General features: G+C 34.3%; 2 protein-coding genes and 1 long non-coding RNA gene across 5 annotated transcripts; 2 read left to right on the forward strand and 1 right to left on the reverse strand.

Annotated features, from left to right (window-relative positions):
- The first annotated feature begins 2119 nt into the window (after window positions 1-2119).
- On the forward strand, window positions 2120-3988 carry LOC148788810 (uncharacterized). The gene is made up of 3 exons (XR_016064788.1): window positions 2120-2207; window positions 2302-2445; window positions 3851-3988. It is a non-coding gene; the product is annotated as an uncharacterized LOC148788810 (long non-coding RNA).
- A 12491-nt stretch (window positions 3989-16479) lies between these two features.
- Window positions 16480-17608, forward strand: LOC105158720 (putative serine carboxypeptidase-like 52). Its single transcript, XM_011075560.1, has 6 exons — window positions 16480-16499; window positions 16585-16678; window positions 16799-16920; window positions 17120-17233; window positions 17373-17427; window positions 17525-17608. Exons 1-6 carry the CDS (start codon window positions 16480-16482, stop codon window positions 17606-17608), a joined length of 489 nt encoding a protein of 162 aa, XP_011073862.1.
- LOC105158620 (Haloacid dehalogenase-like hydrolase (HAD) superfamily protein) lies at window positions 17330-25950 on the reverse strand. Of its 3 annotated transcripts, XR_016064789.1 has the most exons (7): window positions 25523-25947; window positions 24275-24317; window positions 20237-20297; window positions 19898-20032; window positions 19287-19623; window positions 18571-18758; window positions 17330-17713 (listed from the first exon to the last, which is right to left on the reverse strand). XR_016064789.1 is itself a non-coding variant. In XM_088878891.1 (5 exons), exons 1-5 carry the CDS (start codon window positions 25878-25880, stop codon window positions 19459-19461), a joined length of 753 nt encoding a protein of 250 aa, XP_088735017.1. In that variant the 5' UTR covers window positions 25881-25950; the 3' UTR covers window positions 19075-19458. The 3 variants fall into 3 exon arrangements, 2 of the variants coding, with proteins under 2 accessions (XP_088735017.1, XP_088735016.1); XM_088878891.1 differs by lacking the exons at window positions 17330-17713; window positions 18571-18758 and having other exon boundaries at window positions 19075-19623; window positions 19898-20006; window positions 20220-20297; window positions 25523-25950; XM_088878890.1 differs by lacking the exons at window positions 17330-17713; window positions 18571-18758 and having other exon boundaries at window positions 19075-19623.
- Window positions 25951-26958: the final 1008 nt, after the last annotated feature.

A 26958-nucleotide genomic window follows, 5' to 3' on the forward strand; every position in this document is an offset into this window, starting at 1 on the left:
ATTGACTAATAATTATATTTCAAAATAAAAGTCCGTAAAAAATTTGGATTTTTCATATTTTAAAGACATAAAATCATGAGCCCATCCTGAGTTTGGGTCATATGTGTCCTTATGGATCAATTCAGAATATATATTAAATTATTTCTTTTATTTTGTAATGGTTAAATTGGGCCAGATGCATATTTAAATACAGCCCATCAGGAAATTAACTCATGACAAAATCCATGATGTACAAGTTCAAAGAAATGAGTTCAAGCTACCTAAAACTTTGCTCACGCCTATAAAAAGGGATGTTCACCTCTCAAAGTCATGGCAGACATATGAAATTTATGAAATATATAAAGTTTAATAGTATCAAATAATGAAGAGTTTATGTAAACTTTAGACGCGCAAATTTGAAGAATAATAGAAAATGATAAATTTTAATTCAAATTATTATAATGAACATAATATTGATCAAATAAAGTTTATATATATTCATTAAAAAAATCAGAGCATTTATAAGTAAAAACTGTTTTTTTTTTTTTTTCCTTTCTTTCACAAGTTTTAAAACAAAGGAAATACTTACAAAGATTTAAAAATAATTTTTATTAAATAAAAAAACGAACAAATACTTTTTTAGGATGTTGTAAACTCTTTCTTTCTCTACACTTTTATTTTTGTTCTTACATAGATAACACTTTTCTCTCTCTGATCCATTTTTTTTTTTCATCACCCTAATTTTTTTATTTTTTATATCTCTCTTTTTTTATTTAATGTAATTTTCTTATTTGATTTCAAGACATTATATTTAGAAAGTTGATTTAGGCGCAAAAAGGATTACATTAATTAAATGGTGGAACTTAGGTCAGAGCAAAAGGATTTTATTTAATTTAGAAATTTGCTATTCTTATTATTGGCTAATCGTTAACTTAATTAAAAATTTAAATTTGTGGTTCGTATGTTGTTTTTTAGAAATTTTATATATATACGACGACTCAAAAAAAATCATCACTTATTCATATTTTATATATAAATATCTCATACCTAGTTATGAATTAATTATATATATACGTACATGATAAAAAAACACATATCCGTACATAATAAATATATTTCCGTAATGAATCTCGTACATAATAAAAATCACACATTCGTACACAATAAATATATTTTCGTACTGAATTTCGTACATAATAAAAATCACACATCCGTACACAATAAGTATATTTCCGAACTGAATCTCGTACATACAAAATGCATATTAATTATTTACGGTCGTACAGCCAATTAATTATTCATATGCTTTTAATAATTAATACATTTATTTGTTTCTATGTGCGACTAAATTGTAGCTGAGTTTGCTTACAAAAAAATAATCTATTACTACTTTCTATTTAAAACGGAATTTTATTCGATTACTAATATTTGAATAATAACACATGAAGTTTAAAACTTTGTATTGAACTAGCTAGAGCATCACAATTAATTTAGTATCCACACCATAATAGCAGAAATAGAAAATATAGAATACAGTCTACATACTTACAATTTAATTTCAATTATGTGTCATTAATCTCAATAATAGGCCTTACTAAAAATCTCTTAAATTGCCTACACATTTGCAAGGTATTGTGGAAAAGTCATTTTATGATGTATATGATTTACTATACTTACTATTAATTTATGTGGTAAATTAATTATATATGGCTAGTGAGTAGCTTTGGTCTGTAAAATTGTATGGTGGACCCTTTTTTTATATATAAAAGTAATTTAAATTATTGCAACATTATAAATATTTTAAATTTGGACACAATTTCATATGTCATAAATATATTTATAGTTCCTATTAAAGTCGTGCATATTTGTTGTTGTTGATTTTTTTTTTTAATTTTTTAGGCTTTAAATCTTTTGTAAATTTGCAATTTCACTCTAGCCATCTATTCAAGGACCATGAAAATATTATATTTAAGAAATATTTTGCCTTCATTTGTTATGAAAATATCTTATATAAGTCACTGTACATTTACACAAACACACTCACACTCACACTCACACACACACACACACAACTTATTACTTGCATTCTCTCTCTCTCTCTCTCTCTCTCTCTCTCTCTCTCTCTCTCTCTCTCTTCCCCCCCCCCCCCCACACACACACACACATCCTCCGGAAAACTCTTTGTCACAGGAGAAAAGATGGAGCACGGGTCAAACGAAGAAACCAATGTAGATCTTCTCAATGATTCAACAACATTCAACTTTCAATTTTATGTTATAATTTTGACTAAACTCTGACCAATGTTAATTTTTCACCTTGTAGACAATACTTGAGAGAGATAACTTCTATGGATGTTGGAGAGTTAATGGTGTGCTCTTTCCGGAGCCGTTGGATTTTAATTTTCCGGCACCTCCGCCCCCACCCCCATCCTCACCACCATCACAAGTGCCTCCAAGAGTCCAACAGGTACGGTAGATCTATCTTTCTTTATTTTGTTTCCCTTTTTTTTTTCAAAAAACAAATCTTCATGTCTGTGGTCTTCAGTCTTCTTCATTTGTTTAGATCTTTTATTTTAAATATAAATTTTATAAGAAGTACTGACCTAAAACTGAAAATTGCTCAATCTTGAAAGTGGAAAGACAATACTTTTGGCTTTCTCTTTGAATTTGAAACAAAGCTTTTTGGAAAAAAAAAAATCAAAATTTGCTTACCAATTTTTTTTAGGGAAAAGTATTTATTTTAGTCCGCTAAGTATGCCTAATTTTAATTTTAGTCCGATAACTATGTCCATTTTTGTTAGGTACAGTAACTCAAGAAATTGTTTACTTTTAGTCCTCTAGTAGATTTTAGGATAATTTTACTCCTATGCAACTTTTGAAAGGCAGTTTTAGTCCATATGCACTCATAGGGGTAAAATTGTTCGAAAATTTGACAGAGGACTAAAAGTAAGCAATTTTGTAAGTTATTGGACCTAAAGACATAGTTGTTGGACTAAAATTAAAATTAGGCATACTTAGCGGACTAAAATAATGCTTTTCCCTTTTTTTTATATGAGATTCCATTTGTGAAAAAGATTCTTTTTCCTCAATCTTTAAGACTTTTTGTATTTCTCACTCTCTCTTGGTGTGGGTGGGTGGGGAGGGGGATGTCACACGGTTCAATTTGTGGGAAAGATTCTTTCTTCTCCATCTTATAACTCTCTCTCTTTCTCTTCTCGTTCTTTTTTTTTTTCTTTAATATATTGGTAAATATTAATGCATTGTGGATGAAATTTATATTCCAATCCAAACAATAAAGTTTTAAATCTGGGATTGTTAAAAGCTGAGTATTCAAGTGAAATTAGGTTCAAATGCTAAAGCTCTAGTTAAAATTGTGATAAGTTGTTACAATTTCAACCAAATTAATAAATTTGATGACATAAATTACTAGAGTACTTTTTATCTTAAAATCAGATTTAATTAAATCTTATGTTTATTAATTATTGCTTGTCTTGAATAACCTCTTGATATAAGAATTCAACAAGCCAAAAGAGATACTCTACAGTAAACACACACATAAATACATATACTAAAGTAGAACTTAATTAGAGGGAATCTATTGCAAGTCAAACCAAATTAAGGGATGAACACTTTGTACATGCATATAGTTGTTATGTCGTCAATTGAAACCTGAATATGCTTATTCTCTTAATCATTTAACCTTCTATAATTTTGTAAGTTACGAAATATATATATATAACCTCTTGCAAACTACCCATGAATGGGAAAAAATAAAAAAACAACTCAGGCACATTAATTACAAATCATTCACACCCTTTTAGTTTATGTTTATGGTCTACTTATCAACTAATAATTAAAATTCAATCTTGCAGGAGGAAGCATGTTCAAGCAACCAAGGATCTTCACAAAGGAAGAAACGGGATCTAGTTGCATCTAGCATTGTGGAATCTAGAGCAATTTCTCTCCGACTTTTGAGATGCGAGGAACGGTCAGAATATGTTTTGGAGATGTTAGAGGTAGGTTTAATTTTTTCTTTAAGAATTCACACTTTATTTATATCCACTATAATAAAATCTTGAAAGAAGCAATTCTAATATAACAAAGGACCATACACTTATATTACATATTTAATTTGAATGTGGATAAGTACAAATTTTCATATCCTAACATTTTTGCTACACCAGAAAGAAACTACATAAGACCAAATTTGAGATGTATGAAATTGCAGATATTAGTATGACTCTCTTATGTATATTCTTCTTTTCTTGCATCAAAGAATGCAACAGGGAAAGCAACATATTATGTTTTATTACCATATGAGAGTTTGAACAGAAGAAAAATGGAAGCCAAAGAAATCCAGCTTGGGCAGAGGGTGGTGTTCCCAATACTAGAGGAAGTCTATCCCGAGATAGAAAGTAAGTATCCGTTGTCAATGACGGAGCGACTGGAGGGCAGATGGACTATTGAGGTTAGAAAACGCACGGGAACCACAAAAACTGAAAAGGTACATTATTTAATATAACTACATGCATTTCTTAGTTAAGTAGATATAAAAAGAAAATTTGTTAATGTACCGCAAAAGTTTCTTAGTTAAGTTGATGCAGATTAATTATTATAATTGCACGTGTCTCTTAACTAACTATGCGTTAGTTAAATTGATACATAAGATGTGCTAGTTAATACAACTACGTGTCTCTTAGTTAAATAGATACAAAAGATACGCTAGTTAATATAACAATACATGTCTCTTAACTACGTGTATTTTAGTTTAAGTAGATATAGAATATACGTTAGTTAATATAATTATGGTAGTCTTAGTTTAGTAGATAAAGAAAGTATATAAGTTAATTTAAGTACACGTGTCTTTTTGTCAAGTAGACACAGAAATATTGAAATCAACGTGACACTATTTCGTAGACATGTACATAGTTATAAATAGTATGAAAATACTTTTTAGTTAGACTTCTTTTGTTTTTTTTATCTTATTATAGTTGATAATAAGAGTAGCTAACCATTTGCTTTCATATGTAACAAGTTATATATTTCGACATAAAATTATAATATTTATGATCTTCTCTTAGCCAGACTGCACCGTATAATCCGTCAGTCATGATATGAATGTTTAGAGAGAAATTTTATTTATTTTCAAAAGGTAGTTCGTGAAGTTATAAAGTATTTAAACGACATCCAAATTAGATGTCCTAAATATTGTGTTCTTAAAATATTATCTATTTAATTTAAATGTATATATTTTTTCTTAACGATCTATCTACTAATAAACAAAAGTTCTAATTATTTATGTTCCAGTAAATACAACTTACTTGCACTAATTAATTTCCTAACCAAATTTTTTTTTCTTAGTTTTATTTTCATGAGAAGGTCAACAAAACCATCCGTTCTATGAACGACGTTGCAACGTTCATCATGTACCGTGTGATTTACTAGACTATGGTGAGTACTTACTCTCATGCATCTTCAAACTTCTATATTTCATTTACAAATCATAATATACATCTTACTATCACTAAAATTTTGAGCAGATTTGGCAAAGGCTGGTGAATACTCTTATCATGAACATAACATGCAGCCTTCTTCCATATAATTCTATGGTGAAAACTCAATGTTGTCATGTTGATTTGGGAACAAGTGAGTTATGGAATGCCTGATTCAATCTCCATTGGAAGTTGTCTATGACTGTTTTAGAATTATATTGATGCTCTACTGTCCTTTCCGTAATGGTTTCTTTGTGGTCTTTGATGTTGCTAATTCTCTTTGTCATGAAATGATAATTTTATTTTCCTTTAAAAAAAGGTATATCATATAAATTTAGTATTCAAATAAATTTAATAAAAATCTTACAAATCAACCCCAAAAATTATTTTTTTTTAACTAAATAAACAACCAATTAAAAGTTAAAAAAGACTAATTACATTTAGACCCCCTCTAAAAATGTTAAATTATACTTTTCTACAAAAGAGTTTTGAGATTAAAAGTACACCCCTCTAAAAATACTTTAAAATCCAATTTTTAATAGGAACCAAAAATAAATCAAAAAATAAGAAAAAAGTTGCTAGTCAAGGTGTGTCGTAATAAGAGTTAAACTAATTGATTTGACTTGATGGGGTGCGGGCATTATATTTGTCATATTAATAAGTATGAAATAATATTTCATGTTCCATTACTTTAATAAAGTATTTATATTGTTATGTTTTTTTTACATGTTTGAGGCCCCATTAATTTGTTTTCTTTGTGTGGTGAAAATCGCGAGAAACACAAATAGACATATAAGCCAATGAAATTTAAAACATTGATAATTTGCAAATGTTTGGCTCAAGTTTTTTGAAGTCAACTTAGTTTATATATGGGAGTGGATTTTTTGCACCTGTAATTTTCTTTTAAAAAATTATTAAAATAATAATTATTTAATTCGCAGTACGAAACAAGAAAAACTATAGTAAATTTTAAGAGAATAGAAATTTAAAACATGACTGAACAATTAATTCACAATTAACGCAAACAAACAATTATCTATTACTAGGGGTGGGCGATCGGGTCGGGTTCATCGGGTCCCGACCCGACCCGATCGGGTTCGGGTAAAAGGAGTCGGTTTGTTTGGGTTTTTTTGGCGGGTTCGGATAAACCGAAACCCGCCTATTTTTAATCGGATCGGGTTCGGGTTATAATACTCAACCCGATTAACCCGATCGGGTACCCGATTGAAAAAGGGGGAAAAATTTTGTAGGGTTTTATCCCGTCTCCTACCACTTCTTCCTCCCTCTCAGTCTGTGTTTTCCCTCTCTCTCACTAACCCTTCTCGCTGTCTGTCGCACAAGACTCGCCGTCGCACAAGACTCGCTGTCGCCTTCTTGCCGTCACTCGCCGCACGGTAAGGAATCTGTATATGATATAATGTTTCTGCAATTTTGCCTTCTTCCTTAGCTTCAAATTTCAAAGTGATGAAGTTGCTCTCTGTTTGCTGCTACTATCTGTCTGTCTCATACAAGATACTCTTCTCAGGTGTCAATACGCAGCATGCTTATTTGTTCAAGCACCCTTCTACTGTTCTACACTTCTACATATGATCTTTAGAAATCTATTTATGCATTAATGGTAGGAACTGGAGAATCAAAACTTAGTTGAATGATTTCTTTAAATTAATGTCAGTATTTTACAGAAGCTAACTTAAATCAGAATTATTAGGCTCCTCATGGCTAACTTGGAAGACAGATTTCTGTGTATCAAGCGGTTCAAGTAATTTAAGGGATAGAATGAAAAACAAAAAAACATAAACAAAAGGAAAACGAATAACAGTCTATAGATCACATTAAGAAAATTAAAGAATACTGGAGAGAGCTTGTTTTACACCTGCGGCAGCCATTTTCGAACGAAAGATACTGCTTTTGCTCAAGTGTTCTATAGTTGGGTTAAGACGAATGTCAATTATTCGTTAGACGGAAGGACAGCCAGCAATAAATTGATCACATAATTCACATTAACAAAATTCTTGAAAGAAGGAGAAACAAAATTCTACTGTGTATGCACCATTTTCCATCATTATGAAGTCCTGAATTTCATGTATAGGGTCTCAGTTCTGCTTAAATTCCTCAAAGTTAAAGGTTTAATGGGCTTCTGTTATTTTTTTGTTTTAGTGAATTTTGGTTGAGATTAGAATCCAAATATTTATATCATCTAAGTTCATGGTAATTTGGTTTGTGCTTTTTTCATAACCAAATTTTGGAGGAAATATTTGTAATCACATGATTCACATCTATATCTGCCAAAGCAACATTTTCTTGTTGGGAGTATATTTCGATACTTTTTATTCAGTTAATTGGTTGATCCCTTCACTGATATAATTGTTCACTTTCTCCTAAAATTGTTCAAACTATTATTTGTGCTCAAAATTGGATCCGTAAAGATTCCAAGCCAATAAGCATAGAAGAAGATTTAAGTCAAATTGAAATGTTTGAGCAAGGTACTTTTTATTTTTTCTTTTGCTTTGTTTTATATTAAATTCTATATACTTTTATTTATATTAATCTCAATCTTTTTTTTGTTTGTTTTCATATAGAGCTGACAAAATTGGGAGTCGATTCAACCATAATTGATATTTGATTGGACTACTTTGGAGTTTGGACTATTTTAGATCTAGTACTTCACATGTAATTGTAAATTGATGATTAGAATGTAATGACTTGATGGATTATTTTGTTCATGTTGGTTGGTAATGATGTTTGCAAAAATTGAATGTCTCTTGTGATTCTTTGCCATTGCAATTTATTTTATGAATAAAATTTCATTGCTTTATAATAATAATAAAAAAAAAAAACTTGAGGACAACTACCCGAACCCGACTGTCGGGTACCCGAACCCGTCGGGTACCCGACTAACCGGGTACCCGCCCTACTCGGGTTCGGGGTCGGGTAGTGTTATACACTATCCGACAAGTCGGGTACCCGACCCGACAAACCCGAACCCGAGGAACCCGACCCGACGCCCACCCCTATCTATTACATTAATAAAGACAAACCATATGCCGTAAAAAGAAATGCTCAAAATTGGAAAATGAAAACAAAAAAATAAAAAACAAATACAAGCACAAGCATTAAAACTTGAGGGGACGAAAAGTTGAGGGGAAAAAATGTAAGTTATTTTCTTTAATGTATATTTCCGTAATTATTAGAAGCAAAAGGGGAAAACTTGCAAACAAGTCTGTTGTAATATTACAAATGAGCAAATTATATTTATATAAAAAAAAATAGCAGTTGATTTTCCTATATTTTTATAAGATGCAGCAATTTAGGGAGGTAAATTGCTTCAATTTAATTAAAAAAATATAGGGGGATAAATTGATATTATTTCTCTCATAGAAGGATAATTTGTTCATTTGTAATATCACAAGGAGGTAAATTACCCTAATCAAAGGTAATAAAAAACCTAAGTTACTTATATATGAGACAAAAAAGATGAGATTTTCTCTATATTTTACATGTGATTACCCCAATTAATAAAGAAAAACTTATTGTGGTAGGTGGGGGAGGGTAGGAAGACTTTTGAATGTTAACAATATATATAAAACACAAACTCTGCCAAAACTCTTTAATCATCGTTTCAACAATTTAGGATCGTCAAAATGGCAACCCCCTACAATGAGATGCACTGATCGATCAGGCTCATGATGAACTCTGTAGTTATGAAGTATGCGAGTTGGGGTTGGTTTCTGTTGTTTGTTCTCTTCATCGATCAACACTCAGTCTGCCGTCCATTATCAAGACTTTACCAGGATATCATGATGCTACTAGATCTACCTTTCACACTTATTGTTCTTCATTTAGAGCACACACATACGTATAACGTACGTATACGTACATATACATATGATATACGAATAGGGTTTTTGTGTTTATGTCTGTCTCAGATACATGGGTGTAGGTGAAGGTGATGAAAAGCAGATATTCTAGTATTTTTTTGAGTCAGAAAGGGAGCCCGAGAATGACCCTAGGATTTGAAAGCTCAATTCCCTGCACAGGTGTGAAGGCCAAACTTGAGTGAGTCCAGAAGTCGCACCACTGCTTCCGTAATTTCTCTCAAATTTCTTGGCCTGCTCTGACCAACTGATACACGCAGCTTACCACTGCCAGCCTGTCCAAGCATTCCATATCCTCTGGTACCCCAAATTGCATCCTGTAGGGTATAACCCTCCAGTGGTATTTCCTTCCAAATATATCCTATCAACTATTACACACGATGGAGTACGAAACTCCTCAAAAATTACAGGCCGAATACACCAACAATTTACAGAAATGAAAATTACAGAGAAATGAGAAAAACAGAACAAAGAAATAATGCTGTTTGAATGTGGCTCAGGGGAAAGAGCCAGATCCAATTTCCGAAGGGACACGGTCACAGATACCGCACCCAAACACACAAGCCACAACCCTCACGGTTGCTCCACTACCCACGGTACCCAACCACAACTCTCCGATCACAAAGACCAGTTACTATCGCTCACCACAAAGCACGTTCTCACACAGAAAATATATCACAGAGATTGAGGGAGGAAACACTGATTTTCTCAAGTTCGGCCGAGAGCAAAAGGGTTGAAGAACCTCCATTCTTATAGGCTAAGAAACACCCGGAGAGTGTCCGTTAGGCGGTTTCTCAAGAGCCATTAAGTTGGCTCTTGATAACCGCCGGAAACGGTGAAGAGAGAGAGAGACCAACAGCTGTATCGGTTTGAAGGGGGGAGAGAAGAGAAGAGGGAAGCGGCGGAAACCGCAAGAAGGAGAGAGAGATTAGATTAGGGTTTGAGGGTGAGAGAGTATATAAGTATAGTCAAACCCGGGTCGGGCGGGTCGGGTACCGGGTGTGGGCCTCCAAGTGACGGTGGGCTTTGTTGTGAGTGGGCCTTTGTATTTGGGCCATAATTTCTAACATACCCCACCTTGGACCAAATACCCAATGGTATAGGTCAGGGGTTTATGGATCTGGTTTTCTCATCATTGCCAATAAATACTCCAAGGTTGTACCTGCAATATAAACAACACTAACCAAACACAGAAGTATTAATCAGGATTTAGTAAGAGTATTTTTAGGCACTTACAGAATTTTTCTATTGGCAAGCATTTAGTGCCCATATCTGCAGGGTTTTCGTCCGAACTGATCTTTTCTAGCCTTATCTCATTTTTCCCCACAATATCACGAATGAAATGATACCTAACATCTATATGTTTTGTCCTATCATGAAAGACAGGGTTTTTACATAATTGAATAGCAGATTGACTATCAGAAAAGATCACAGGTTTTTCTTTTAGGAAGCCGATTTCACTAAGAAGTCCACTAAGCCATAATGCTTCTTTGAAAGCCTCTGTGGTAGCAATATATTCAGCTTCGGTCGTAGATAAAGCAACAATGTGTTGGAGTTGGGATTTCCAACTAATGCATGAATTGCAGAATGTAAACATGTAGGAGGTAGTGGATTTACGACTGTCCCTATCATTCGCGTAATTAGAATCCACATAGCCAATAAGATGTGCATGAGTAGAATGTTTTGAAAATTTAATACCAACATTTTCAGATCCACGCAAATATCTAAGCAACCATTTTAATGCTTCCCAATGAGGGGGACCAGGATTTGACATATATCTACTCAAACAACTGATGGCATAGGCGACATCAGGTCTAGTGCATACCATAAGGAACATAATAGAACCTATCACATTTGAATATGGAATCTTACTCATTTTTTGCATTTCACTTTCAGATTGGGGGCATTGATTTTTGCTGAGTTGAAAATGGGCAGCCAAGGGAACAGCAGTAGGTTTAGAATTTTCCATAGCAAATTTTTTGAGAACAGATAACAGGTAAGGTTTTTGGTTCAAAAGAATGGAAGATGTTTTTCTATCTCTAGTAATACACATGCCAAGAATCTGTTTAGCATTTCCAAGGTTTTTCATTTCAAAAGTTTTGCAAAGATCATTTTGAAGACAATGGATAAGTTGTAAGCTAGAACTTGCAATTAACATGTCATCAACATATAGTACCAAAAAAATCGGAGTAGTATCAACATATTTGAAATAGAGGCAGTGATCATAATTGCTCCTAGAGAAATTTAAAGACAGCATAAATTCATCAAATTTTTTATTCCATTGACGTGGTGATTGTTTCAAGCCATATAAAGATTTTTTCAGCAAACAAACATGATCAGGTTTAGAAAGATCAGAAAAACCGAAGGGTTGATTCATGTAAATATTTTCATCCAAGTCACCATGCAAGAATGCAGTTTTAACGTCCATCTGTTTGAGTTCCCAATCATAATAGGCAGTGAGAGCAAGTATAATTCTGACAGTAGTGTATTTAACAACAGGCGAAAAAATTTCATTGTAGTCCATGCCTTCTTTTTGTGTGAAGCCCTTAGCAACAAGTCTAGCTTTATATTTTAAGGGATTTTCTTGTTTTATTTTAAACAACCATTTACAATCGACAACGGACGCATTTTTGGGTTTAGGAACTAGGATCCATGTTTTATTGTCTTTTAGTGATTTCATTTCTTCTTTCATGGCACTAAGCCATTTGTCACTTTTTAAAGCCTCTTCAACACTAGATGGTTCTCCTAGTTCGGTATTTAGACTTGTGTGAAAATCCCTAAGTTTTGAAGGTATCCTAGTTTGTCTTCTATCCCTATCCCTAGCAAGTTGGTAGTTATCTAGGGGGTTGATTAATGGGTTTGTATCTCCTATGTTTTCAAGGTTTTCTGCATTTTGTTCTTGGTTATTGTTGTCTAATCCCTCCCCTTCTTGGTTATCCTCTAAGTCTACTTTATTAAAAGTGATTTCGTTTTCTATGGGTTTGGTCTTTTCTAAACAAGGCATCTCATTTTCATTAAACGTAACGTCTCTACTAATCAGAACTTTAAAGCCAGGTTGACTCCTAACCCATAGTCTATACCCTTTCACCCCTTCAGGATAACCAATAAAGATACATTTGAGAGATCTAGGTTCAAGTTTATCAACATTTTGATGAACAAAAGCAGAACATCCAAACACACGTAAGCAGGAAATATCAGGCAATTTTCCATTCCACATGAAATCAGGGGTTTTTCCAGATAATGGCACAGAGGGAGACATGTTTATTAAATGAGCAGCAGTTAGGACAGCTTCTCCCCAAAACGTTTTAGGCAATCCAGAACTAATCAATAGGCATCTCACTTTGTCAAGCAGTGTTCGATTCATGCGTTCAGCTACTCCATTTTGTTGAGGAGTATAAGGGTTAGTCTTATGCCTTCTTATACCAAATTTATCACACATTTCAGAAAACTGTTGGTTACAAAATTCTAAGCCATTATCAGTTCTAAGAGATTTCAGTTTTCTACTAGTTTGGTTTTCAACAAAGATCTTCCATTTTTCAAACTTGTCAAAAACTTCTGATTTATGCTTCATTAAGAAAACAAACACTTTACGAGAATAGTTATCAATGATTGACAAGAAATATCTATTACCACCATGGGTAGTCACATTTGAAGGTCCCCAAACATCCGCATGAACATAGTCTAAAATGCAAGTAGACATAGATGGATTTGGGGAGGGGGATGTAGGAAAATGAACTCTATGATGTTTCCCCATGACACATTCATCACAAAAATCTAATTTGTCAATCTTTTCATTCAAAACACCGTCCCTTTTTAAAAACTCAAGACCTTTCATGCTTATATGTCCAAGTCTTTTATGCCAAAGGGTGGTTTTATTGTTTTCAAAAACAGATGCAGCAATATTTTCATAAGTAGCAGTGCAGATGTAAAGGTTTCGTTTTCGCTCAGCTTTAAAGACAACCAATGATCCTTTCAAAATTTTCATAGTCCCTTTCCCCCATCTACCTTCTAGCCCATCTTCCTCTAATGCAGCACATGAGATTAGATTGTGACTTAAATCAGGTACGTATCTAACATTTTTCAGAACCATTTTATGACCTCCTTCAAAGCATAATGAAATGTCACCTAGACCCTTAATATCACATTTTTTCTCATTAGCCATGGATACAAAACCAATATGCTCATGCTTCAAATTAGAAAAAATGTCTTTGAAAGGACTCATATGAAATGTGCAGCCAGAGTCAATCAGCCATTCATGCATGTCAAATGAATTCACAGAATTAGCTTCGTATACCACAAAAACTTCACCATTTGATTCTATGGACACATTGTTAACAGATTCTTTCTCCTCATAATTTTTATCCCTGTGTTCTCGTCTAGGTTTTCTACAATCCTTTATATAGTGACCTTTTATTCCACAGTTATAACAACGTCTGTCTTTTATCTTATCATTTCTGAAGTTGTTTTCTCTAGTTCTAGATTTGCTTCTACTGTTTTTATTCCTACTTCTACTCCTACTGTTGTATCTAGAATTAAAATTCCTAGATTTCATTCTACCTCTACCAAGGTTGACTTCATGTTGGTTCTGACTAGGTTTGTTGGTTTTAATGTCTAATTCTTTACTCTTTAAGCCATTAACAACAGTTTCTATATTTACACTATCCCTACCGTATTTAATAGCAGCCTTTACGTCAGAATAAGATTCAGGGATAGCATTTAAAAGCACAATTGGGGAATATTCATCAATATTTTTATCTCCAGTAAGTTTAATATCCTGAATCAGTTTAGTAAAATCATCAAGGTTCTCATCAATATTTTTAGATAAATCGAGTTTATATCTAAAAAACTTTTCTAATAAAAACAGCTTATTCGGTAAAGAAGTTTCGGTGTAAATTTCCTCTAATTTATACCACAAAGCTTTTGAAGATTCTTGTTTACCAACTTTTCTCAAAACGGTGTCAGAAAGGTTTAAAATAATAGAGGAATACGCAAATTCATCATTTTCTTGTTTCTTTTCTTCCGAAACAGTTTCTGCATAATTGCCATCAATGGCTTTGAAAACCTTTTGTTGAATGAGAACACCTTTCATTTTTTGTTGCCAAATGGCAAAGTCACTTTTACCATCGAAGGGTTGGAGACTGTAACCAGCCATTTTAAAAAAAATTGAGGATAGTACGGTTTTTGAAAAACAGGTAATAAGCTTCAAAAACTGGTTTTAAAAAAAGCTGGAGTTTTAAGTCAAAAAAAAAACTGAGAGGTTTAAAGAGGTAGACAGTGTATTAATATATCAAGTAACAACCAAAAAACAACGCACCAAAAACAGATATACACAGAGTAAAACCACGGACAGTAGAAGTGTATTACTGAGTTAGAATGATTATAGAGATAACAGGGGATAGTGGGAATAATGCGGAAGTTACAGATGGTAATGCAGATAACAGAATATAGCAGAAAATCACAGCAGATATAACAGATATAGTTAACTTGCAGAAACAGCAGGAAACCCCAAACAGTTATAGCAAATAGCAGAAATACCACACAAAAAAAAAATCGCACAAATGTAACAGTTGTAACCAAGGCCGGGGTTTACCAGCCTAAGTCTCACCTAGATACCCGACGACCTCAAGGGTCCGGCCAAGGGGGATATTAGGGGGTTTACCACGGCAACAGAGATAATAGGAGTAATGAGATATAACAGTAATAGTCGACAACAGCACAAGAAAAAATAACGCGATAAAGGAAAGGAGGGGTTTATCAGAGGTTACCGCCACCAGGATCAGCACGAGTCAGAACGCAAGCTCTGATACCACTGTAGGGTATAACCCTCCAGTGGTATTTCCTTCCAAATATATCCTATCAACTATTACACACGATGGAGTACGAAACTCCTCAAAAATTACAGGCCGAATACACCAACAATTTACAGAAATGAAAATTACAGAGAAATGAGAAAAACAGAACAAAGAAATAATGCTGTTTGAATGTGGCTCAGGGGAAAGAGCCAGATCCAATTTCCGAAGGGACACGGTCACAGATACCGCACCCAAACACACAAGCCACAACCCTCACGGTTGCTCCACTACCCACGGTACCCAACCACAACTCTCCGATCACAAAGACCAGTTACTATCGCTCACCACAAAGCACGTTCTCACACAGAAAATATATCACAGAGATTGAGGGAGGAAACACTGATTTTCTCAAGTTCGGCCGAGAGCAAAAGGGTTGAAGAACCTCCATTCTTATAGGCTAAGAAACACCCGGAGAGTGTCCGTTAGGCGGTTTCGCAAGAGCCATTAAGTTGGCTCTTGATAACCGCCGGAAACGGTGAAGAGAGAGAGAGACCAACAGCTGTATCGGTTTGAAGGGGGGAGAGAAGAGAAGAGGGAAGCGGCGGAAACCGCAAGAAGGAGAGAGAGATTAGATTAGGGTTTGAGGGTGAGAGAGTATATAAGTATAGTCAAACCCGGGTCGGGCGGGTCGGGTACCGGGTGTGGGCCTCCAAGTGACGGTGGGCTTTGTTGTGAGTGGGCCTTTGTATTTGGGCCATAATTTCTAACACATCCTATTTGCCAGCTTCTGCATGTCTGTAATAGCGTATCTTTCTTTCATCTTCCTCAACCTTGGACCACCTCTCTTCTTTTTGGGCTCAGAATCAGGTACAGGAAGAGTTTAGGCTGGTTCGCAGGAGGGGGCTCTTGCCATTTCTCTATCTTTTTGTGAATCTCTGTGATACCCGACACAAAATTGGGATGTTGCTGTTGAAAACCCTGCCAAGTTCTTCCTTTTGGCACCAAGAAGCTGAACAAGGCATTACAATCAACTATCAACTGGTATTCTGGATCGTCTTCCAAAACAAGTCCTTGAGACGAGTTATCACAACCCTTTTCCAACGCATTTTCAACTTTCTGCACTTCTTCCATGTGCTCCGCATTGTCATTGAAGATCCTCTTCATTATCAGACAATTCATCAAGATCAGCCAGGAAAGAGTCATTAAGAGTTGCCATCTTCTCACAAACTACAGCACAAGATTCCAACTCCAACAAAAACTATTGGAAAGAATCGCCTCAATTTTGAAAAATTAACATTGTGCTCCTCGTAATCAAATTTTGCATTGTAATTTCCCTTCGAAGATGGCAGAAACTTATGATGTGTAACATGAGGAAGGAGTGCATGTGTAATTTTTTCAAAATTAAAGGGCTTTTTAATGTAATATGTCTAAATTAGATTTGTGACAGCTGGTTGTCTCGTTTCCAGGAATATAGGAACCATATGGCATCATATATTTGGGCTAATGATCTGACCGTCCGAGATGCACTTCATGTTAGAAAGGTAATCCCCTTTTTCTTTTCTTTTTTTCTTTTTTTTTTGGCTTTTTTCGATAATTTAAGAAAACTATAGGGGCAAAAATGGTACTTTGTCTTTTTATTTTATCTTATTTATGCAAATCAGGGGACAAGAACTGCAGAGTGGAATAAGTGTCGCAAGCCTAGAGATTATGACCAGAATGTCGCAAGTGCTCTTCCATACCACGAAGCTTTGAGTAAGACGCGTTATAAAGCTCTTGCATACAGGTAAAGTCGTGTTAGGGCTCCTGGAAAGAAACGTGTTATCTCCCCTATCTTATGAAAACACCAAATATTAACACCCAATTCGAATTTTTCCCGATTGTATTACAAAATGACCAACTTGCCCTTGTATGTACTAAATGAAAATGAAGTATATGTATATTCTGCTATTTATGTATTAACATCTGGCACAAATTTCTCTCAGCGGTAACCATGATGCGATGGTCTCATATTTGGCTACATTGAAGTGGATTAGACATCTGAATCTGACGGTGGACGATGACTTGAGGCCATGGATGGTTAATGATGAAGTTGCAGGGTAAGTCCCTGGACAAGATTCCATCATATCAAATACAATATTTAATCTCTCCATGCCATGAGTATGGGTAGCTTTAGTTTCAAGAATTTCATGCTGATATATATCTGTCAATGGCGCTACAAATATTTGTCCTGTGTAGATTCACAAAGAGGTACAAGAGAGATGAATTTCATCTTACTTTCGCAACGATAAAGGTAGAATCTCAACACCAACAGTCACATTAAGTTCAAGAATAAGTAAAGCAGGCATGTAAAATCCTGATCTGAAATTCGATGAATATCGTTGCTGCAGGGTGCCGGCCACACAGCTCCAGAATGCAAACCGGTGGAGTGTCTGGCCATGGTTCATCGCTGGTTTTCGTCTTCTCCATTATAGATACACATCTGCATCTTCAATTTCTTCGTTCTATATGTTCCATCTTTTATTGGTGAGCGGAGTTCCCTAATGACATAAATGCTTGTTGATGACTGCACTGTGTATCTGCAAAGAACATTGAGCGGTTAAACAAGAGAATATAACTAATTTTCGCAAAAACACTAGTCAGTAATATTGAGGTGAATTCGTCAAAGTTCTTGGACATTTTTCTCCCACACAACCAAGAGTTTGTAGGGTACTTTGAGCAGTGAGATGGGAGCTGGGGATGACTATACAAGGGCGGTCATTCTGCGGTGGTTGGGCTATGGGGCTCTCAGTCCACTGCCAACTCTTATATGACAGGGCACAACAAGACTTTACCACCTAAACTCTCTTGATTCAGGATATACATATAACAGGTGGAACTAGTGTACTATCAGTGTTCAATACAACAGGATTCTAGAGATGATTGATGAGTACAATAACATTAACATGTCAATGGGGAAGGCATACAAATTCTTTTACCTCATTATAACCCTGAACAGAGGATGTTTGGCTAAACTAATTTAAAACATCTTATAAGCTCATATCTTATATACATTGAAACTTATAGGATATTTAATCTTATTTATATCTATTTATATATATATATATATTGAAGTGTATGAATAAAATAAAGTTATGAACCTTATAAGATATTAATAATATCAATATTGTAATTCATGTTATCAAAATTTGAAGTAATTTATTACATTTTAAAAATATATTGAAAACTTCGTACTTTTTCTAAAAGGAGTTTATAAGCTCTTAACATCGTATTTTTTCTTATCTTATAAGCTCCAAACATCTTATTTTTTATCCTTATAAACTAATTTTCTAGAAAAAATTTACCAAACATCCTTAACATCTTGTGAGCTCAAAAACATCTTACAACATATTTAACATTGGGTAAGCTATTGAACTGGAACCTATGATACATGTACCTGTACACAAATACGATGATGTTTTCAGTCCTGCAATAGGCAAGACTGGAGAAGTGCCTCACAGGATAGTCAAATACAAACCAGAAATTTTTGTTTCAATGGAGAAGGAACATGAAAATTGACTGGACTAGGGCCATCTACTCCAGAAGCATTTCCATTTGAAATTTATTCAATCTTAAAGCCATCAACTGCAACAAAAGCAAAAGGCAAAAATTTAACCATAGCAGCCAGCTGAATGAGAATTAATCACTATGTTTGGATTTATGTTTTTGCATTTTTCGAAACAAGATAAAACGCATCGATGTTTATTTTTGTGCTTTTACACCTTATCCGTGTGTTTTTTCATTTTTCAACTTTTTATATATAATATATATATAACACAAAAGATATATGATTTGACAACAAACAGTGATTTTTGTCTCATAAAAATACAACATTAAACATACAATATTTATATATATATATACATATTTATATATAAAAATATATATAAAAGAGATATGATTTGACAATAAACAGTGATTTTTGCCTTCCAAATCCCAACATCAAACCTACACCACTTATTTTAAAATATTTAAATTACCTAAAAACACAAATCCAAACATACCATCTATCTTTAACGTACACTTATTTCTATTTTCTCTCTCTATCTCTAAAATACAAAACAAAACACTCAAAACACAAATCTAAACATTATCAATGTTTCATTCACTTACAAATGGGCCTCTAAAAAATTGCCTCTAATATCTCCACCTTCCTCGTCCTATAATTGATTCTGCATTCACCGACAAACTTGGAATAACCACAACCATATCCGAGATACTTGATGGATTAGAGCTTACATGAGTTCAACATGTCAGCACTTCATCCCAAGTCCCAGTGTTGGAATCAAGGAGTCAGGTTGAAATGATTTTGCAGGAGTGAATGAACTTCAACAAGGGAAGATACTTTGTAATCTGGTTTGAATTCCACGCTCTGGTATTCAGGAGAATTGTACCGTCCTGTTTCATCGAGCAAACAAGTAAAAGCTCCTGCCCTTTTCCCACAGGCCACCTGCAAAGACCACAAGCACGGAAACAAGCGTCTAAACTGGCTACAGTATCACAGAGAGAAAAAAAAATCAGATATATTTTATGAGGAGCAAAAAGAAGCAAGAACACCAAAGTGAAATAACAAAAATGCAACAGTATCAAATACGGGCAAAAAGTGAATTAAGGGAAAGTGAATGGTCATAGAATCTAAACAAGCAAGCAAAAAAAAACGAAATAAATCAGTCGTAATCTCAAAATGGAAAGGAAGAAATGCCTGCTATGAAGTATGAACTTACATCATCCTTAAGACTATCTCCAATCATCATAACCTCACCAGGCTGCACTCCCCAATTTGAACAGATATGTAGCAAGGGAGCCGGGTCTGGTTTGTAAGGCCGAAACTCCCTGCTTAATGCAGGAGAAAACATCATCTGCATGCAGACAAGAGAGTTCACAGTGCAACCTAGACATTTCAACATTATTTGCCAGACTGTTGACCTCAAGTCATCTAGTAATATTTTTCAGTTAATAGTATGTCAATAACAATAAAAAAGTTTAGCAGGATAGTCTGTCACAAAAATAGATGAACAAGTTGGTAAACAAAAACAGCATCTCTACATTTTATCAAAGCTTACACCAAAGCGTAGATGAAACAAATCAACTGCTTCCTTGACATTTCTCGTGATTAATCCTCTTCTGAAAATCAAAAGTAAGAAAAAAAGTTAACATGTCCACCATCAATTGGTGGAAAGGATAAAAGACTATAACATAATCCTAGCTGAAAAGATTTATCCATACATGCTCCATCCTATTGAAAACATTGACTCTCATATACATAAAGCTCTGGGATTAATCAAACTGAGCATCCAGATCTCTACAATTTTACCACGTAAAAAACTGAAGAATCAACATGACACAAAGAAAGAAGGCACAAGGCCCAGAAGCTAGAAAACTGTCCATAAAAGTTCATTGAGTTCTAGGAACTAATCACATCATCATGATGCTAAAGTCAACTTAAGTAAGCATATCACTGAAGATTGTAGAATTTTCTTCCATATCCAAATTCAACAGTCAATCAAATAAACACAACAAACAAGGGAAATGATGAAGGATTGAGGATACAACAAAAGCAAGTTGTTCCAATGTCAAGCGCCAGACCCGCAAGCCCGTTAGATGCTAGAATTGCCTCCGAACCTATTGAATGGGTTCTGAAATTCAACTATGAACTATTAGTCGAAAATGGATATCCAATTGATGCAGTTGAGCTCTTTGGCCAAAGCTTATAGGTATTCACTTTATCATGTGGAATAGGGTATCACAATCATCTCTTCTACAGAACGTCCTTGTCACAGCACGACAAGGCACATGATCAGCCGCAAGCATCAGGATTCTAGAAGTTGCTCCTACGGCTTCAAAAACCACTCCTGCACATGCAGCACTTTTCCCACTTTTCCCCTAGGTTCAAGAGGTGGCTTCCAATAGCACTTTCTCCTGGATGACACTTGGCCCCCAATTCCACTTGGTGATCTGCTCTAATACTATTTCTCACATCCGGGCCTGCGAGCCCGTTGGACGCAAGAATGCCACGAAACCCACCATGTATATCCTAAAATTTGGTTATGAGCATCTAGCCAAGAAAGGGATGAATGGACTTGAGTTATTCAGCCAAAGCTCATAAGCTATTCACTTTTTCAGTTCTAAATTCATGTGGGATGGTGTATGACAGAAACAATATTGAAAGCATAAATATCCACGATTTATTTACCTAAAAAGAAAAGGAGAAGAACCCCTACAAAATAAAGGATACAAAATAAAAGTGCAACACTCAAGCATGGACGGAGAGTGTGGCGTTTAAATATAGAATCACAATGATGAGTTCTCTTCTTGTATGCTCAAAATAAAAGGGTATCAACCAAAATTGAGTAGTTAACAATTTTCTAATAAATTTACTTCAAAGAATGGAACAAAGTTTAACTGATATGCAGAGAGTTTCATGGCTGTTGCAAGGTGTGTGCTAAAATTACAGCAACTACCTGCTGTCATTATTACTGAGGAACATCAATTAAGAAGCATTAGCCAATGGATGTTGCTATGCTACTTGGTCAAATTATGGCCATTAGCTAAAACCCCAAGGTCTCATTCGTATGGATATGTAAAATACAGGATTTCCAATCCTAGCAGAAAAGGGAGGGAAACGGATACTCAATTTAAAGTGAGTAAACAAAATTCCATACTCGGTTTCCTAGATACATATAGAATTCTGCGGAAAGCCGTATTTGATGAAAGTCGTATGTACGGCTTGGAAGGAGATCTTTCACATTCATTTTTCTGGTAAACCATGTTTTAAGAGGGTAAATATTATACAAATGAAATTCTTTCAAGCAATTTTTTGCAGTTCATTTTAGGATGTGCAAATGAACCTCACTTCGCCACATTGAGAGAGGTGATCCACTCTTCTCTTACTAGACACTAACCTAGTAAAATTTAGATATTGCAGTCTCCAACTTCTCTGCTTACCAGATGTGTAACTAGTTAATACAATTATTATTCATTCCAAAAGATCACTAAAGATGCAATAACAGCATCCCAAAAGATATACATTCGGTTCATAATGCCAATGAGTTTCAATCATATGTCATTTAGAAAACTCAGTAATTATACATGTTATTCTCCTTTCTCAATTAGGCTAGTTAATGGCCGGGTTTTACCCTACCAAGAGGTCCAAGACTCATACCGAATAAATATTCATAATGATTACTTATGTACCCTATCCTTACCATGCCTATAGACTACTACCTATTAGGTCTTACCATATTACACCCAAAGCATCCGGTCAGGTTTGGGTCTTACCCATTAAATTTTGTCTTGTGTTTCTCTTTTTATAGTAGATTTTAAAATTCTCAATTTTAAATTAGATCAAATCAAACATTAAAATTTCTTAAAATGAGCAAAGCAGTTCTACATGTTTGTCGTAATCATATCACAAGAATGTTACTAAACTAACTTATTAAAAATATACGATGTCCTTCGGACAAGTAGCATATTAGGCTGATCCGGCCCTGGCCCGGCACAGACCACCTGTCACTGTTCATGCCGGTCCTCGGCTAGTCCTAGACTTTTAAACAAGCCCTTATAAGGTCCATTTTTAACCCAGGCTAGAAGGGGTTGGTCCAGACACGAAACCACCCCAGACCCAAACAAGGCCTATATATTTTTCAAATGAATAGATTGGTTGAGCCCAAACCATATAAATACAGTCCAGGCTCAGCCCTAAGGCCCCAAAAATTTTTGAAAAAATGATATGGTCAGACTAACGCTTGGCTACGCAAATCCTATCGTCATTTTATTATTTCATTCTTTTTTTTAATTGTTTCACTCTAGAAATATGAATCCCTACTTGTATTTTTCCACCAAAATATTTCTAAATTCTCTAATTTGTTCCATTACAAGTTAGAAGTTTTGAAAGTTACTCTCGCAAATTGATTTTGAAGACCCAATTATACGGTGACATTTTCCCTTAATTGCTCAAGAATTTGTTTGTTTAATTGGTTGTACTGTTTGCACATTTAGTTTGCTATATTATTTGTTATATTTGTGTTTTATCAATCATCAGTCAATTCGGATTTATTGGAAAAGAGCCTTCTTCCTCTAATCTTCTCCTTCCCCTCTTCTAGGAGGTATTCACCTAACTCTCCTATTATGTCTACTACAAAACCAAAATGTGATTCCAATACCGAAAATTAAAAATTATTTAAGTAGATCATTTGAAACTTTAGTGTACCATCAAACAATCAATGAAAAATGAGAATTGCTTGATGAATTTGCACAAGCACGAACTATTTTTAATGAGAAAACAAGAAGCTCTAACAATCGTAATCTCCACGTATAGAGATAAAACTAGGAAACTTAACCTTTTTTAAGTCATCCCAATCGGGAAAAACAAGAACTTATGTGCCTAGATAAAATTCTAGAAGTATCACTATCTTTTTCATGTTTACAATGGATAGTTTACAAATATGGGTAAGACTGGGCCTAGGCTTGGTCCCTGGATGGGCTAGTCCATGGTCCAGGGTTGGGCTCAACTATGAACCCAATATAGGAGGCCAGGACCATTGTGCAACTTGAGGACTGGATAATGTCCGCTCATTAACAGGCCTATTCTCACTAAACCATCTATAGACAACTATAATCATCACTAGATTTAGACTTTGCCATACCAGCAAGTTTATCATTGTCAAATGCCTAAATATTACAGAGCTTTTACCCAAAATATAATACATACAAAACAAGTTATTATTATTCATTATTGCCCCTCAATCTTATATGGAAAGAGCAGTTACATTTTTTAAGTTCTTGTCACATATTATGCACAAATATAGCAACACAACTAAAAATAAAAAAATCAATCAAAATTTGATAGTGCAGGAAGCACCAGAAAAGCTAGAAAACATTGAAGCAAATATATTCATAGACTGCTTTTATCTAGGAATTAAAATATAAAGTAAGAAATAAAAAAAATCAGAGCAATATGTAATGATTATGACTCCAATGAATATAAAGAACAGAAAATAGAAGCCAACGAGAATAGAGCCCAAGAAAAAGGCTACCACATAAGTTTAATGAACAGTAACTGAACTGATAAACTAAACTCAATTATATAGTGAAAGCTTTACTTGATATTCCTCGAATCAAGAAATTCACAAAGTTCTGAAGCACCTGCAACAAAGTTGAATTTTTAATCAAATCAAATTCAGACACAACAAATGCAATGCAATTTTATGTCAAATTTATAAAATGTTGCAAACTCTAACTTCAAAAGGGCCCGTCCTTTTCGAGGATGGTGCACATATCAATAGGCTAACAAAAAACATGTACAGATCAAAAGATTTTATTACGTCTCCTAGTTCCGGGGTCATAGAGTAAAAGGTTGTAAACTACAGGTAAACATAATGTAATGAAGTTCTGTTACAAGTTTATTGACTGGTTACATTCTGGGAATTCAAAAAATTCAAAATCTCCCAACATTTTATTAGCAACACTTTTGAAGCAACGTTTAGCTAGGATGTTACTATGTTGATAAGTTAAGTTTATCCAAATCCACTTCAAGAAAAGAGTTAAATTCAAGAGACCAGGTAATGCTCCCTCCAGTGAAAACTTGGATGCTCCTATTCAATTCTTGGGATATGCACAACTAATAAATGTTCCATTTCCTGAAATGAAAAAGTATAAATAACTATGTTACACAGCTTTCAAAAACTTATTTAAGGGAAACTACTAACTACTAAAAAGATCCAAAACCTTCAATTTTTAGCTCTCTTCTCAAACTTGATGCCAATGCAAAATGAGACATTTTACCTGGGACATGAGAGTAAATCAGCCACTTTCAATTCTTTCAAGGAAAATGTGTAATGGTAAAGGTTCTTCTAAGTTAGATTCTTACAAGATCATAAGACAGAACAAGATTTCTGCTAGTCAAAGTTCACATGCTCACACATTCTAATCCTATAACAAAGACATGTCAAATCAGTGCTTAAGGAACACAAACTCACAGGTATATATACTTCTTCATTCCAATCTTTGGTTCACTAAAAAATCCATAAGTCGTGCACTAGCACAACCACAAATTCACTTAGTTTATACTAATCTTACTATATTGATATTAATATAAAACCAAAAAGACAGACAATCCTTCCACTAAATTTACCATTCTTCTGACGAATATCTGGATGAACACATTAAATGAACAATACCAATTTCTACGCGGGTCTTACACTGAAACCAGGGCTATTAAACTACTCACTCATCTAAGTACAAAATCCTAGCTCAACTTTACACATATACTGGCATGTATCTCCATAATCTACTTATATCAAGAACCAGAACAACTATGTACTCAAGAAAATAGGGAAAGAAAACCCAACCGGGCATAATTTGGAGGCGATCCGAGCCCTGTTTCTCAAAATCCGCAATAATTTGGTAAGCCTGTTTCTGCTTATCGGGGCTCCATGTCTCAATGTGGTGCAAAATATCAATCCCAGATGGATTTTCCGACTTTATTTTCACATACTCCTCTTTGCCTAACACTGCCCTATACATTGCCTGGAAGTCGATTACGGGAACCGTTAATGTGCCGTCCATGTCGAACACCACGCCTCGCAGGCGGGCTTTGGTGGTTACGGTGGGGCTGACAGCGATGGAGGAGGTGACGGAGGTGGCCATTGATGAAAATGCCCTTGTGATGCGGAAGAAGATGAAGGGCCTAAGTGTGAGGAGGGGCATTATTTGGTGGTAGTGGTAGCAGTTGGCACATCAAAATTACAGAAATTTAGTGGGAAAATTGTCACCAAATCACACTTCTTCACTCTTTATTAATACTAGCAGTAATGTTTGTCTACTTGATTATAATTAGGACAAATTACATTCTCATCTTTAAGATTTGGGGTAATTATACATATATCTCTTATAATTTAAAAAATTATATATAGCACAATTAAGGTTTGCTTCTGTATAATAAATAGATCCATCTATTGGTTAAAATTTACTGAATTTATTGATATTAACAAAAAAACTGAATGAAAATGTATATTTACTCTTTATTGGCTTATTACTAACTTATAGCAGATCAAATAATTTTTCAGACTAAACTACCCTTATAACTGTGGAGATATACCACCTCACATGTTTTTACGTATGAAGACGTGTGAAAATAATTTAGCCATACAATGATTTATTTGGCTTGTAATAAGTCGATTGGAGTAAATACAAATTATTTTTTTCAATCTTTTTGTTAATATCAGCAATTTCGGTGAATTTTGACTAACAAACGGACTTATTTATTAGACGAAAACAAACCTCAAGGTGCTAGGTGCAATTTCTCAAACTATAGTGGTCTAGGTGTAATTACACCAAATCCTAAGGGAGGGGAGGGGAGTCTAATTATCCCATATAATAAGGGATAACTACACCTTCTCCTTTGTGTAATTTTATATAAATTTTTTGGGGTTGAAAAATTATATCTAGTATACATAAGTCTTGTCTCTATCTAATAAATAAGTTTCTTTGTTAGTTAAAATTCACCGAATTTTATAATATTAACAAAATAATTGAATAAAAACTCTTAATTAACCCCAATTGATTTATTACTGATTTTACTACAGGTAAAATTATTTTTTTCATGAGCAAATTACCGTATACATCTTCACACATTAATGCATGTGAGTAATTATATTTTCACCATTATAAAAGTAGTTTAAATACAAAAGGAATCATTTGACCTACAATAAGTCAATAATAAGTCAATCAATGGTAAATATCAACTTTTATTTTTTTGGTTAATTTTTAATAAATTCAGTGAATT

Source organism: Sesamum indicum, linkage group LG3, assembly GCF_026168435.1.
Source record: "Sesamum indicum cultivar Baizhima isolate 11 linkage group LG3, ASM2616843v1, whole genome shotgun sequence".
Taxonomy (NCBI): domain Eukaryota; kingdom Viridiplantae; phylum Streptophyta; class Magnoliopsida; order Lamiales; family Pedaliaceae; genus Sesamum; species Sesamum indicum.